Genomic DNA, 17,286 nt, shown 5'->3' on the forward strand with positions numbered 1-17,286 from the left:
CTTCAGGGGTTGAAAGCATGTTGCTTCACCTGAAATAACCCTGCGTGGGTCATCCAGGAGTCGAGTGACTGTCCTATCTGCCGCACCTGCTTAAAAACCCGAACTACTGGCCATAGCACACCCCTCCAGGTTGGGTCTGGGAATGAAACAGCTGGGTTAGTTACCCTCCATCCCCCTCATCTCGCCCTCCTCTCCTTCCCCCGACCCTCTCTTACTATTTAGGAGATCCCCTCTGGCGCTGCCTAAAACGACACACATAATTAGGGCATTAACTCCTCTTTAATTGCTGAGAGGTTTCTCTTTTTTTTCGTGCAGAGACAGAAAGGTCATCGTTGTGCCTTTTCCACCTCCTCTCCAGCAGCAACAGAAGGCACAGTAGCGCAAATCCCTCCTCGGCTCCTTCCTCGGTTGTCCCCTGCCACTGCTCTTCCCTCCCCTCCAATCCCTCTGTTCTCGCACTCCCTGGTTGCCCGCCATCCTCAACTAAATGACATCTTTAGGCATACGAGTAACCCACAGAGGATTGGTGGAAGTCCCTGCGCTGAATCGGAGGCAGAATGAGTGTTTGTGTTTGGACCCCAGCCAGGAGGGGGAAGATTTTACATGCTGCTGACTTTGGAGGACTCTTCCCATCCTCCTCCACTCGTGCATTACCCAGTCTGCCACAACCACTTGTGGGCAGAGGGACAGCTGGAGGTCTGTGCTCTTTTGTTTCCATACAGAGCACCAGGGAGACTTTGCTGACACTTTAATAAATAATGATTTTTCCCAGAAGGCAGCTGCTTGGCACATCCACGGCACATATTCATTATAATTAGGTAATGTATACATACAGTGGCCACAAAAAGGACTTGGACAATGTAGCCAAACTTAAGTGTGAATACTTTAGCATTAGATGAAATATCAAACTTAGTGTCATTTATTGAAAAAATAAATATAGTATATTTTTTTAAAGACATTTTCAAGACGAAATTTTCAAAAACACGTCAGGTGTTATCAGATCATGCAATATTTATTTAAAATTAAGAAAATGTTTAATTTGTGTTTTATTTTTTATAATTTTTTATTAATGTATTTAGATTTTTTCATTTTAATTTGGTTAAGGGAAAAAACTGTATTGTCCATTTATCAGTTATGATCCATAATATTGAAATTATTATAATAATCGTTAGAATTTGAATTTCAGTGCATCCCTACAATAAATAAATTAGTGATGTCAAACGATTAATCGCAATTAATCGCATACAAAATATACGTTTTTGTTTACATAATATATGAGTGTGTACACTGTATATTTAATATCCATATATCAATACAAACACAGGCATGATAAATATGTTAATATAATATAATATAATATAATATAATATAATATAATATAATATAATATAATATAATATAATATAATATAATATAATATAATATCAGGCCTTAAAGTTCTCCGGCACTGTGTCGGATCTCGTGTGATCCGAAAAAGAAAAAACTAGTCCTACATTAATAAAAAAATCTTATTGATTGTTAATCACTTTCGTGTCCATGAGTTCACCTACCAGTGGTATGAGAGGAGCACACCTTTCACTCTCAACCAAACTAACATTACTAGCCAATCAGAATGGTTTGCTCTTATAAACATGAGACGTGCATAATAGTATCCAGTTGAGGAGTCTCAGCCCTGATGAATGTAGAAGTGCGACAAAAATGGTCAAAAGATGTCCATCCAGCACATATTTACATAGAAAAACTACCTAAAAAGCAGCAGAGCTGGTAAAGAGCTGAGTAATTATGTCATCTCCATAAAACTACTGTATATGATTGCCAGAACACATTTACCAGGATTTTGAAAGGTATATATATATCTGTATGTGTATGTATTTATGTACACATAATAAATAAAAACACTACACATACATATATTATGTAAACAAAAAGTTTTACTTTGGATGTGATCAAATAGCGATTAATCGTTTGACATCACTAAAATAAATAGTTATTTCTACTAAAATCTCTGGTGTAATGTGCTTTCAGATGCCTCTCTATTTTCTTTCTAGTGCAATGAATTTCATACATAAGGTGTTACTTAAGTGTCCATGTACTTTTTGGGTCCACTGTACATTCAAATGTAAACAAATGCAAATTTTCTTGCTTCACTCACAGCAACCTAAGATACTTATGACTGGATCGCCTTAAATGCAAGTGCTGTGAATGTATACTTCCTCAGGCCTGGCAAACACTGCCAAAGCAAGAGCCTGTGATTGAGTGGCTCGGCAATACTCTGGAGCACTTCCAGAATTCAGCGTGTGCCTCATCACAAGCGATTGCAGCCCACCGCCCAAAATCCAAGAGAACGCCATTGTTGGGCCGCTCATTGCAGACGCCTTGTCCAGCACCTGCTGACCTTTTAATGGCTCTATATGGGCTCTTGCAACCGCACCAATCATGCAGCTGCCTGACTGTCATAACAATGCAACAGTAACATGTTGTTTTGAATGATGTGGCTCAATCAGCGCTCTGTACAGTGCAGTAGGCCATGGCCGCAGGCCGCAATTTGCCTGCGCTGGCTCTCTCCGACTGCTTTGTTTTGGTAATTTGTGACCAATTTCCTTACTGGGCTGCAAAATTTGTGACCAATTTCCTTACTGTGCTTCACTTGTGCATGAAGGCACAAGTCGGACTGGGCTCTTGGCTTCTCTGGTCCTGCGCCACTGCTTGCAGACGGCAGTTTTTTTTTTTTTTTTTTTTTTGCATAGACAGACCATGCTGAGCCCACAGACTGTGCTTTTCCAGCCGGCCAGGCTGATTTGGTTGCAGGGCAGGGTCTGGAATTTGGCAGGGTCCTGATGCCCGCACAGCTGGCGTGGCGAGAACGTCCTTATTTCTTTATGTCAGGAAGCAGGCCAGTAGCATCGCTATGGCCCAATCTCACCCGTTTACCCTCGCAAGGCAGAGAGGATCATCTTCTCTGTCCTGATTATCTTCACTTATTGGGAACTGACACCTCACACACATACATACTCTTGGCATATCCTTGTGGACTGGAGCGGTTGAGCAGGAGAACATAGAGGTGGAAGGCAGGGAAGTTGGTTTTAGCGACAGACCTGGTATGGTATGAGACCTGAGGGGTTTTTAGAGGCTTGATAATAGGAATATATGAATGGTAGGAGCATGAACACGGGGAAGACTTGAATTCCTGCTGTAGAGTCTGCAAGGCGGACATTTATTATTCAGGATCAAATTAACTTCATCACTCTGGATGCAATATTATTACTTCCGAGGGTAAATATACACTTTAGTTGTCTTTGGACTTTTCCCAGACTTCCTCATGCAGCAGATGCATTCTGGGAACTCAAATCACACTTTAATTTCAAGTTTCAAGTCCACTGGTACAGATCTACTAATGTGAATCCGTAACAAATTCAGGATGACACTTTTGCCGCCACATCTGTTTCTTTATAAGCGCACGACAGCAACAGCGCAAGTCTAATTAGCATGAGTGTCAGTATGTACAAAAACAATTGTGTAATTTGCTGTAAAATAGGTCACAGGCATTGAAACAAAGTATTATAAATGTATTTCTGTCCAGAAGTTTGTTACCACCAGGCACATCAGTACGCATCTGTTAATTTCTCATCCAAAAATAGTCTAGAAATGACCTGCTTAGTTTGATGCAGGGGTGTTAATCTATCAGCGATATCCCCACAGATCTGGCCGTTGTTGTTGTTGTTGTTAGGCATGTTTTTTTATGATGCTTTTATTTTCTGTTGTCTGTGTGGTTTCCATTTAGCAGGTCGTTTTCTTCAAAGTGAAGAACTGAGCCTGCAGATTATGTGATAGCAGACCACATATTTAGCTATTATGCTACCAACACGCAAGAAAGATTGTGTTTTTAAGCTCCTAGTGGTAAAGGTCTCTACACAACATACATGTCTTGAATCAGGAAAAGCACTGGTCTCACGACTCTCTGCTGTGCACACAAACACACTTACAAACACACACAAACACGCTTACAAACGGAGTATTATCCTCTCCTGGTACACCAGGCTGTCCGGCACTGAGCTGTTAAAGCACTGATATGACTGACAGATGAAGTTTCTTTAGAAGAGTGTATTTCAGTGGGTCATACCCCCATCACTCAGCCGTAAACCCACACCACACTTACAGTCCCTGTGTTTACCTCACCTAAAACACACACACACACACAAATAGCACACAGACAGTCCACAAAGGATTTTTTTCTTTGTGTATTTATTGTGAGTATTCATGTCTTCATTTAAAAGACACTGCCATGATCATGTGTGATGAGTTAATGCAGCCCCTCGCTATGTGCGATGGAAAATTAATGTGAGCTGATTGCAAAGCATTTCATTTACTCATTGTCTTTAAATTGCTTTGGGCTAATTAGATGGCACAAGGCCTAATTGTACGGATTTTTTAATAAGTGCTGATGAGGTGAATTTGACGCATGCAGAACAATATCTTCAGAGTGGTGAGGTGGAAGTAGAGGGATAACACACTATTTATACATTTTTTATTTTAGCATGTTTTTCAAAACCTAAATATGCAGTGCATATAGTGGGGACCCAATGTCTGAGACCATTGCATGTTTTTTTATTATTTGTATTGTTATGATTTATTATTATAATAATAATTATTATTATTATTATTTGCATGGTCAAATAATAAGAGAGTTCATCTTAAGTGTACATTTAAAAAAATATATAATTTATATATATATATATATATATATATATATATATATATATATGTATGTGTGTGTGTGTGTGTGTGTGTGTGTGTTTCTTGTTTGTTTATGTATTATGTCATATTTAGGTTTTGATAATATGACATATACTACATTATCATTTTGAGTCCCAATTATGTACTGTGGGAAAAAAGAAAGCGGAATAGGCTGAGATGCTTTTACTGTCGTTTGAAGGGTTGAATGAACACACTGGGCATGGTGAAGTGGCAATTACCCACTCATCTCCCACCGACCGACCTGAAGCAACCTGCAGGCCTTCCTACAACACCATCAGTTTCCCCACTGCCCCATATTAACCAGCATGGCCCAGCCCCCAGCACCATCCTGTGCTCTGCTCTAATGCAATCTCTCCCATCAGACGGCCACCATCACCCACTGCCTTACAGCACTCACGCCCTTCCATAGTGACACATACCGTATCTATCTCACAGCTCCTGATAGACGATGACCCGCCATGAAAATCTGTCTGTTCCGGTCATGTTGAAAGCTTATAAATGTTTACACATTTTTGAAAGAGACAGCCTCCTTTTTTGGATGATTCATTGCGTATGTGTATAAGGAATGTGTTGAAAGTGCACCTGCGTGGTTTGTGGTCCCAACAGTTAACTCATTTTCATATCCATTACTGTTCAACCCCTAAGGGTTAATTTTGTTACCCTCTTCCCCCATCATATACCCCTGCTGAACATCCAAACCTCTACAAGTCTTCCACCCACTGTCTGTTATCATGATGTATCAGAAGCCCTCCATGTGATCAGTAAGGCCGAGGGGAGCGCTAGCACAGCAGGGAACGCCGTTCCTCGTGAAAGTGTCTGAATGCAGCAGCGGAGGGCTCGGCCCGAGACACACGACTGATGAGACTTTAATTAGATCATTTAGAGGCGAGGAATTGTTCAGGCAGAGAGAGGCCTTGTTAATGCAGTCATACAGCCCACTAAGTAGTTTTTTCCTCAGCAATGATTTTCCTCAGGTAATAACCAAGCCCACCACACACAAAAACAGACAATGGAGCTTTAGAACAGAGTCTATCCATCCATCCATCTTTCCATTTGTGTATCAGTCTGTCATACTTGGCTGAGAGATTAAAATTTATTTTATTTTATTTTATTTATGAAAAAATATGTAGATATACATTTCTATCTCATTATCATTATTATTATTATTATTATTATTATTATTATTATTAAATACAGTTATATTATTTTATTATTAGTCTGATAGTAAAAGCAGATAATTTAAGATTTTTGCCCTATTTAAATATCTTAAACATTATAATATTTTAATCAAAAATGTATTTTATAATAAATAATATAATAATTAATATAATATTTTATTATTATTATTAACAATTGTATTCTATTATTATAAGTCTGATAGTAGAAGCAGATCATTTCAGGACTTTCTGTACAATATTTATAGTACTATTTATATTAAGTATATCATCATTATTATTATTGTTATTATAGATAGTAGATAGTATTATAGATAGATATAGAAAGTACATGATGTCAAGGTTTATTTTTTTCCCAATTTAAATAGTTTTAAGATTTTATGTTTAAATGTTTTTATTAACACAAAAAGCTAAGTAGTATGTTAGCAACTAGCAGCATCACTGATTATCTATAATAGATTGTGAAATAAAAGAGAAGGAAAGAAAGAAAATGTGATATTTTGTAGGTGAATCCAAGCAAGCTGCAACGTCAGGAACAGACAACGTGGTTGCCACGTCAGATCACAAATGATATTGTACTTTGACAGATTGTAGCCTTGCTTTACAAGTGCAGTTACATCTCATTTGTCACTGTTTGATCTGTAAGTGTGGCTACAGGAAAGGAAGGCCCTCCATCTTGCCAGCAATTTAATGGTTGGGAGACGAACGACGGCCGACAGCCACCTGCCCACAGACCGCAGCGCTGATCTGTTCTCATTTACTCCACCATCAGGCCAGATGAAGGCAAAAATCGCTCCTTTTGATCCCGCAATGCTTGCCACCACCTCCCCTGGCCGATATCTCACCCCTACACACCCGTGTGCTGTTAACACCTCATTCTGCCTTGGCTTCTGCCCACCATTTGGTGTCTCTTTGGATTTAATAGAGACCTCAGATGTAAACACAATTATGCTCCTTGGTTTTAAAATGATGCATTTTCCTCCAAAGCCCTGTTGAGACAGAAGTAGTTATCTCAGGCAAAATTGTGTTTCACAGGCATACTTTATCATTTAAATCCTATTTGAATTAAACATATCTACGATTAACTTGCATAACCTTTTATTGTTTAAGATTATTTATTTAATTTCACTGATTATTAATATTTAGTTCTGTGTATTCATTCACAGTTTTTTATTGCTTTTATACAATTTATATGAATTATTATTATTATTATTATTATTATTACTATTATATTGTTATCATTATAGTAATTTGTTCTTATTATTACCATTAATGTTATATAAATCATCATACATGGCTGTAGACGTCATGGGTTTTAGTCCAGAAAAAGACCTAGGCCAAGGGGGGCATGTAGAGATGTTGAAAGAGTCTCAGTCCATTGTGTGGTGTTAATTCGCTCTGCTCTGCTTGCTCCTGGGCAGACCAGAGGCCTGGGTAAATTCAGTTTGAACACGGCACATTGTCTAAACATATCGGCCTGCCAATCAGTCACCCCGAGCCCTGATAAGAGCCGTCTTGTATTATTGAATCAACAATAGGGCGGCTCTGCCGGCAGGAAGATAACACACGCTTATTTCTCTTTAAGTCTCGGCAGAAGAAAGGCTCTGTCCACATCCACCTCATATAACTGCCTCAATTACCATAAAAACCACTGCCGTGCCCAACCTCACACATGACTCTGCTGCTGTGAAGGAGCCTGCCATACGAGTGTGTGTGTGTGTGTGTGTGGAGGTAGAGGGCCATAAGATAGCACTGTGTTTCCAATTATGAATTTCAACATTTCAATCATTTGGATGACATTCCATCAGCGCTCAGCACCCCCCTAAAATTTCAGTGTCCTTTATACTGTGGATCCTGGATGAAAGATGGGTCATAAAAAAATTGTGCTCGCCTCTGAACAGCCATGACTCGATAACCAATAACCGCTTTACACAAGTGACACCGTTCCACTCACAAACACCTTTTCCATCGCTCTGGTCGTGTGTGTGTGTTTTTTTTCTCGCAAAGCAAGCACAAACATGTCAATTTGACCTAGACGCCAATCCCCCTTCTCTCTCTCCAATGTACGTGGCTGTTTTGAAGTGGGAAATCCAATGGTGATCCAATCAGAAGTGATTCCAATATTGGCAGTCAGCAATATTCCTCCGCCCCAAAATGATCGCCCTTCATCACTTTGTCTATTAAGTCAGCCATGCATTTGGCAGGTTAGCAACAAAGGCCAGAAAGAGACGCAGCCAGCCACGACTGGAGTTTCTGTGCCGAAATATCACACTAAATTTGTCTGCATCAGTCAATGCCCACTCACTAGCTTCGGCCCCCTGCAGTCGCATGACCAGGGCACCTGCAGTTTGCTTCTCTCTCATTCTCGTTTTAAGCAGTGTTGAGAATGTACAGGGCATGACACAATAATTAAAGTAAGTAGATAGCTCAGTAATTCTCTCCGGATTTTGTGCGGATAATGAGTGGGGCTCCCTCTCTCCTATCTCTTTATTTTCTCTGTGCATCTTCTTTTTCTCTGGCTCTGGATGTGCCTGTGTGTAGGGAGAGGCAGCCAAGCACCGGACACATTTCATTAGGATCACCCACTCCTGCTCCTCTTTTAATATTTGAAGGCTCATTTGTTAAGTGGGAATGGTCTTTTCTCCTTGTCTTTTTTTCCCCGCTTTTTGTGGGCTTTGGAAATATAATTTTCAATTTTAATTTGATTCATTTAGATTAAAATCATTAATCAGGACTGAAAGTGAGTTAATTTTCTGGAAAATAAATGAGCTTGTTCGGATAGCTCTTTATTAAGTGAGAGGTGTGTGCAGAGGGGTGGGCGGTGATGGAGGAGGGTCTCTTTCAGGTACTATAGGATCGAATATTGGCCCAAAATGAACGAGTGAGAGAGATGCGGCGCATTGGTGGCCTTATCCTGTGATTTTGTGCATCTAGATATCTACATTTCCATAAAATTGTATTAAACTGTCTGAAATAGAATATTTGTAATTGTTTTAATTGTGCATTAACAATTACATGTGTACACTTGTGTCTTTTGGTTATGTTATGTAAAGGTCTTAGGGATATTCATATTAAAACTGTAAAAAAAAAAAAATAATAATATTGTATAAAATATTTGATTTCAGGATCATAAACAAAAAAGGCAGCTGAAATGAAATTACATGAAAATAAAGACTAACCATAATAAGTTATATTATAGTAATATGTATATAATATTTTATATTATACTATATATATATATATATATATGTATATATATATATATATATATATATATATATATAATTCCGAAAAATATATATATTTATTAGAGTTATTAAACTTTTTCAGGAGCAAATATATTAGTAAACTTAGGTTAAAATTTTAAGTTGATTTTAACCTAGTTGGTGCAATATATTATTATGTATACATATATATTATATTTATAAACACAATTAACTATTATATAATACTATTTTATAAATTGTTATAATTATTATTATTTATGCGTTTATATACATTTTGGCATCTGTTAAAAAGATTATAATTTAGCTGTTCAAAGGCAAACAAAAATGGAGAAACAAGAATTGTTTTAACAAATAAAGAATAGTGGAAATGCATTTAAGATTCAGTTCTTTCATAACATTTCTGTTGGTTTGAGTTGTTGTAAGAATAGGTTTTGGAAGGATCGTTGACTTTTTTCTTTTAAAATGTGTTTATTTGTGCCCTCTGTCTAATTGAAACAAACTGCTAATAACCCTTTTTCAGAAAACACAACGACACACGCTCTCACTCACACCAAACCTGACTTGTTTGTCAAGGTGGTCACGTCTGTTTACTTGCTGGTGGTCAGCACATTTTCAAAGGATGCAAATCCTTGTCAAGGGCTAAGCCGAGCATGAGCGGAAATCTTTCTCCATCAAAAATTCAAAGCATCGCTTCTGATATTCCAGAATTCAAAGTACCACCTTCAATGTTTAATTTCAGTAGCCGGCCAATCGAAATGCAGAACCTAGACGTTATTCTGAGTTTGTTTGTTTTTTGGTTTTTCTGTTTGGGAATTTGAACATTTCAAAGCTCAAGACAAATGCTGTCAATATTTGCTCCTCAGTGTAATTACGTTATTGAGGAACTCAAGGGGAGGCGATTGTGCCAGAGGAGCGGGGGGGAATTTAACCGGCTTAAACATCAGAAAATCAAATAGAAATCCACATTTTATGCATGAATGGCACCACAGAGTGCACTTGTCCCACAGCTTAGCAACCAACATTTACAGCGGCAAAGAAAATAAATTCTCATTGGATTAAGAGGAAGATTCAGTTGACAGTGTGTGTCTACCCCCTCTCTCCTCTTCTTGTGCTCTCTCTGGCATCGTCCCGGTGAAGATTTAATAATTCATTCCTGTAGATCTCAGGGGATCTGCCAACCAGCGGTCCTGTTGCTCGCCCATGTTTATTTGTCCGAGGCCCATTTGCATTTTGTGTGTAAACTCGGCTGATTGCAATTGGGATTCGCTCTTTTTCTCAGAATGGGGTGTCCCGCTTACTGGGGTGGCCTTAGCACATAGGACACACTTGGTTTTGCCCTTTGCAATAGGTCACAGTTATTTCCACATAAAAGCTCATAGCATTAATGGAAAAGACTGGAGGATGTGGGCTTCGGTGAAATAGGAAAGCTGACTGAAGGCTCACGTTGACAAAAACAACTTGGTCCCCCCTGGATTTAACTAAAGTGAACCAGCAAGAATCTGCAATGAAGGAGGGTTGGGATATTCTTAGGCCCATGCTTCAAGCATATGAGAGAGAAAGAGTTAAGGTGAACATTTAATGGAGTTTGGCAGCTTAGTAGACGGGTACTCTTACCCGGTGTTCATTTCTGTCAATGCCTAATGACTATTAAATGTGCTTTCTTAAAGAGGAAGAGTGCTAGGGTCCAAAATTAACGATGTAATGTATTCAATGTTATACATCAAGATCATTCTGCATGGGCCCATAGATACACCGTCAAACAAACAATCGGCAGCTCTTTGTATCTGTATCTGTGTGAAACCCGACCCAGCGGCACACCATGTGCAGCCAGGCGCCTGCTTGCTTTACAGTCATGTGGCGATAGAAGGTCTATCAGCAGACAGATGTATCCCGATGGTGTGAAGCCACATTTGCCGTTTGTGGAGGGTAACGATCGCCCCTGGGTCGGCATCCCGTAGCCGCGTCTTAATCTTAACCATATAAGAGAAGCCACAAAGCTGGCTGCAGATCAGTAACAAAGGGTAACTTATTCCAATGTTGTTTGTTTCGGAGCGTGTAAATCCTTGAACGATCCTCCTTCAGCAGCGAGGGAGGCTTTCCTAATAATATCCCACCGTAGAGGGCGTCTTTCAGGGTTGTGCTGCATTAATTCCTCATCTATTTCCAGCACAATGCCGGCCTATGAAGATGCAGCTCTGACTCAAAACTTAATACACGTGTGCGCATCAGTTGCAGTAGAAGAAGTCAACCAATCAGGCAAATAAAAGAGCTATGTATCTGACCTGCATTAACTTGGATGGCAGATGCAGGTTTTGTGAAGCAGTACAAAGATGTAAGATGCCACACGGACTGCAGGTGATGCTATTACAAGCGTGTCTGTAGCAGTGAGTTAGCAGAATAAACCCTGCAGTCCAGGCAGCCGGGCTGGAGCAGGATCCAGTTTCTGGAGGGGGGGCTTGATCTTGTTAAGATGAGAGGCTGTCAACATGTGAGCGTCGTGTGTTGTTGCATATTTCGGGCGCTGGCATCAAGGAGGCTATGCTAGCAATGTGACATCTTTTTAAGACCGCTGTTCTCATGTAAAACGAAGCCTGTGGGACGTGTGTTCCTTAGTGGAAATGTGAGCAAATAGGGTCACAGATCTGCTTTTGTCCTGGAGTACAATGTCACATAATCAACAACCAGCCAGGGTCAAAGTTAATTAACACTCATTATCACTCCGTCCCAAAATACGCCTGTGTGTAGTGCAGTCATAGTGAAACACTGATCTATAAGAGGAAATATTACGGCTGTGGTTGCTATTTAATAAGAATTAATTGCTTATTTAGAAAGAAATCAATAATAAAGGGATAAAGCATTTATATAATGAGCATGACTGAATGTTATGAACTTGTAGTGTGAAAATTATGAATCTGCACAGTGTGATTTCAAGTTCATGTCATGGTTATGTTGCATCTCCATTTATTGTACACATCCCAGATCTATACAAGTCAAGGGTGATAGTAAAAATAAATAAATAAATAAATAAATAAATAAAGATATAGGCAAGATAAAAATGATTATACATAAATTTCTTCTATTTTCTATTTTATTTTATTTAAAAATATTATATGTTATATTGGATTATTCCATTCATTTTAATTAATTAATTAATAAATGTTTTTATTATTTTACATAAAGGCTGTATTATTATATAATATCATATAATATCATATCATATCATATATCATATTATATTATATTATGAATAATAATGTTGACCATAATTGGGTTTGGTGGACCAAAGTTACATTTTATTTGCCCATTAAAAACCCCCATTTTAACTAACTAGTGATCAAAATATTAGGGAGAAATCCCTTGTGTTTTTGCATGTCAGCATCTCCATTGACATTGAGTTAAAATGTAATCAGGTAAAACCCATAAGCAGCACTTCAAAATTTCAGTCAGCGCTGTTCAATATGAGAAAGGTGCATCTCATTGTTAAATTATTCAGATAGTGTCAGGCCCTGAAAGCCCAGCGGAGGTGGCGATTGAGCGCCATTCAAATAAACGAGAATTCCAGTGTTTTAATTGTGAAACGAGGGCCGGTCCACTGGGGCCTTCATGTCCATTCCGTTCCTCTCCAGCATGCAACATGAAACGGCTCCTGGGCCACCTTTAAGTGGTTTCCACGGAAACCGCCCATCCCCTGGAGAGGTTTGCATAATTAAATTAAGGCTCTTTTGTATGTCAATTAATTAAAAGCAGGGACAGGTCTTTAAGGCTTTGCACTCATCAGAATCGCAGGTCGCGATGGATGGATTCAGAATGTTTTCACAACCCTCGCGCCTCAATATATTAGCTAACCATCACACTTTATTTGCACTCTTTGGGGGGTGGGGGTATTGATGGGAGCTTTGAATGATGAAGGAGAATGGGATGCCTTTTAAAGACACCGTGAGGTGCTTCACGCGAGTACTTTAGTACTTGAACACTTCTTCGCTATTTCCTGTAATTGTTCTCACCAACACTTATGAGGATGTGTGTTAACACAAATGGCTGTCTGCTGTTTACCTGTTATTTTTCTGTGAACTGAGTGCTCAAAGATGCACACGCGCCACAAGCGGGAGATGGGCAGGTGCGTGTCCGGATGTCACATGGAGAGAGCGAGTGTGCCCCTGTCTGTCAGCAGCTGGTCATCTCCTGTCCACATCCCTGAAATGGCCACTGACAGCTGCCGTGCAGCTCACAGCGGCCCACTCCCCTCGCAGTGCTTTTAAAGTGACAGCGCAGGTTATCTGACTGCTTTATTGAAGAGGCTAGAATGATGTGCGGAAAGTAAATGCTGTTTTTGTTTTTTCTTGTCTCTGCTTTTTTATCAGGCGTTCGACTGGATCGTGTGCGTGGTGGAAGACAGAAGTACAAACGTCGGATAGATGCAGAAAACAGCCCATATTTGAACCCTCAACTGGCTCTGCCACCCAAAAAGCCATGTAAGAACATTGCATTCATTTAATGTCTTTTTTCTTAGATTTTCTCATCCTCAAGAACCTTTTCTCATACAAATACATGCACTTTTTTTAAACAACACGTAAATGTAGAAATAAAACAGGTACAAAGGTTGCTTTAAAAAAAAAATCAATTTTAGGTTTCATTCAAAAAAAAAAAAAAAAAAAAAAAAATCTGTTATATTTTCCTCATCCTTATGTCATTCCAAACATGACTTACCTTCCTCTTCATAATTCAAAGGATTTTGTAAATGTAGTATTTTTGGGCCATACAATGAAAGTTAACAGGGTCCAAATTGGTTAAAAAAAATACTGAAAGGAATTCTTAAATTTTGTGCTCTGCAGAAGAACGAGAGTCGTTTGAAAAACAGTTAAACCATTTGTTCAAATGTTCTATTTTGTGTTTGACAAAAAGTCATACAGGTTCAGAACGACACAAGGTTGAGTAAATGATTACAGTTTTCTGTTTTGGGTGAAATATCCCTTCAAGTTTGCGGTTTTTGCATCTGTCAAACCCCAAAAAGATAAAACACAGAATCTTTCACTGATTTCTCAATGTCACCTTACAGTGACCAACCTTCTTTCCAATGCACCAGGAAATTGGACACAAAACAAGAAAGACAGAGATGTAGTATATGACAGAGCCAATCGACAAAGATGTTTGTGCATGTGTGTGTGTTAGGGGAGAGCGACGAGCGCGAGAGGGAGAGAGGGGTCTAATCCGGATTAAATCCAATCTGGCAAAGACATCAAACCCACAATACCGGAGCTTCCGCGCTGTCAGACTGCTCTGCAAAGAGACAGCACGGCAGCGCTTAACAGATTTGTCCCTAAAGCCTTTTTACTTAATGGTAGCATATTCTCCTGGAATACAATATGCTTTTATGCATTATAGCAGTGGAAATAATCTTAATTATTACAGTGGCAGAAATCATTTTAGGAATACAGTGCTCTGAATAACCTTCTGCCTAATCCTACTGATCCCTCCTTCCAGGTTCAGGCTTATTTCCAGCCACCCAAAGCAACTTATTTTAAAGCTTATTCTCTATGTCCAGCTCCCATCCACTCTCATTACTTCGTTTTTTTCTCTGCTATTGTATGCTAGCAAGATGGGGACTTTGGGAGACAGTATAAGGGGGAGGCAGTGGACCACTCATTGGAAAATGAACCGGACAAAGCACTCAATATGGCACCCTTCCCACTTTTAAGTTAAAAGAGACAGTCAGATTTTTAATTTGAGTTTGTTAACTCTAGAATTTGCATTGCATTTTTTTTATGTGCATATTTTGTGAGCTAAAGAATCTGCATTTATACCACCATTGTTATGCTGATTTGATATATATTGACATATGAAATAGCTGATTGAGACTTTTCTTATAGGGAATATTTGGTCGGAATTCTGTTTTGGATTTAAATATCTTTTATCCAACATGAATCCCCACTGATGTCTTTTTATCAGTCAGTAATCTAGAATATGTCCACCCTTGCATGGGCGTACAGACAAATGTTTACGTTTTGTAAAGGGTTTTCGTATTTTAGTCCAGTGTCCCATTAATAGAGCCTTTTATCTGAGCTCTCTGTATCTTTTCTCTCATTCCTTTCTATCTCTTTCTCTATTTTCACAAACAGTGAGAAGTAAACATGGTCCCAGCCTACCTGATTGATTATTTGCACATAACAAAGGCATGGGGTTTTGAAATTGGGTTGCATTGATTCTAATTAGGGAAACATTAAATAAGATTTACCTAGAGATAGCACTTACAGGCTCCCCCACTCCCTGGAGTAGCAGGGCTGGGCTGATTGATCCATTTCTTACCATCCTCCAACACACACACACACACACACACACACCAGAAGTTAATGCTTTTTAATTTAGTGATCCGTTTTGTCCCCAGACCTCAAACACAGATGCACTGGGCTCAAAGTGATTAGTCTGGGCCTTGCAAACACACAGACAAGCACACAGAAATTGCAGTGCTGTATTTGGCTTCTGTCTGTCTATCATATTGCATTGACATAGATGATTAAACCGCAAATGAATTCATTTAACTGTAAGGGTGTCGCTAATTACCTATTCCAATCTCCCTCACCAACGCAATCCAATCTGAAATGTGTGTCCTTTCTCTCATTAGATTGACAGAATACCGCAAACAAAAATCTTTATATGCGCAATTCACAGCATAATCCACAATGAGAAAACCATCAGAAGGATGTAAATTAAAAAAGCAGCAGTGGTTCTCAACTATTTTATTTTATTTTATTTTATTTTATTTTATTTTATTTTATTTTATTTTATTTTATTTTATTTTATTTTATTTTATTTTATTTTATTTTATTTTCAACAATCATTCAAACTCCATTATTTTGGATTAATTTTATCTGGCCAACATAAAATTCCATTATTACAAATAATATGTCATTTTTATTTATTTATTTTATTTTCTCTTAAAGCAAAACTTGTGAAGAACCACTGCTCTGCACCATCAAACTGTCTCTTAACCAATAAACAATAACCAAAAAAGCTCTGAATTTTAGATTATTAAAAGCACCGGGCTTTCATTCTTACGCCAAAAACAGCATTTTCAGCACTACAAAAACCATCTTTCCGCCCAGAGAAAACAACTCTGCCAATATTTCATGTTATCTGATTGCTTTCTTTGCTACTGAACCAAACACTATATGACCTTGCTGGTATAATCCCAATCTGTTTCTTTGTTCTCCCCTCGGTGTTCAAATACAGTCCCCTTTGGCTGCCTTGCAGATAACAAGATTGTGTCTCACTTGCTGGTGGCGGAGCCTGAGAAGATCTACGCCATGCCTGACCCCACCGTGCCCGACAGCGACATCAAAGCCCTGACCACGCTCTGCGACCTGGCAGACAGGGAACTGGTGGTCAACATTGGCTGGGCCAAGCATATCCCAGGTAGGACATGACCAGAGATAGAAATTACACACAACTACAGGGAAACTCACAGTGGGAAGCATGGATTGAATGGTCTGTGGGTAACACATTCAGTCTAGATGAAAAATCACAAAACAGATGTTTTATACAGGTTTAAAAAGTCAAATTGGATATTATATATCTGATGGATATTTTTAAATGATGGAACATTTATAAAAAAATAAAAAAGCAACCTCATAGAAAGTGGTGCCCGCAAGTCTGAGAATGCTACTATTAACACTATCATACATTACTATTAACTATCACAAATGTTTTTATTTTATTTTATTGCTCTTATTTATTTTTCTGTCTGCATTTGTAGAAATATAAAATACATAAAGTATTTATTATACAATATTTTTCTATTTTATATATAATATTTTATCATAACATTTGATTGTTTTACATGTTAAAGTATCCTAAAGCTTTTGATTTATTTTTAGGTTTAAATGACATTTTTAATTCTATAATTTCAGCAGAGTCTCAGACGTCTGTGCTTCACTGTATGTGCAAATTCTGAACAAAAACTGTAAAGTGTGTCTGAGTAATTGCTGTTCTCAGCAAGTGCAAAACACTCTCCTGAACTCTAAACAAAGCTGTGCCTTGTCAATCAAGGGTATTTGCCATCACCCAGGCCACCACTGACACGGTCCTTAGGTCAGCATTTTTCCTCCCTCTGTGACAGCAGACAAGGATCAATT

The 17,286-nt window shown here is 38.6% G+C and overlaps 1 protein-coding gene across 1 annotated transcript in view; it reads left to right on the forward strand.

Annotated features, from left to right (window-relative positions):
- Nucleotides 1-13,518: 13,518 nt before the first annotated feature.
- Nucleotides 13,519-17,286, forward strand: part of LOC113074939 (estrogen-related receptor gamma-like) — a gene marked incomplete at its 5' end in the record, with an annotated part of 28,094 nt that continues 24,326 nt past the window's right edge. The window contains 2 exon segments of the mRNA XM_026247645.1: nucleotides 13,519-13,629; nucleotides 16,406-16,567. Of these exon segments, the coding sequence (XP_026103430.1) occupies nucleotides 13,519-13,629; nucleotides 16,406-16,567 (273 nt within the window).

The sequence above is a fragment of the Carassius auratus genome, unplaced genomic scaffold (assembly GCF_003368295.1).
Source record: "Carassius auratus strain Wakin unplaced genomic scaffold, ASM336829v1 scaf_tig00015785, whole genome shotgun sequence".
Taxonomy (NCBI): domain Eukaryota; kingdom Metazoa; phylum Chordata; class Actinopteri; order Cypriniformes; family Cyprinidae; genus Carassius; species Carassius auratus.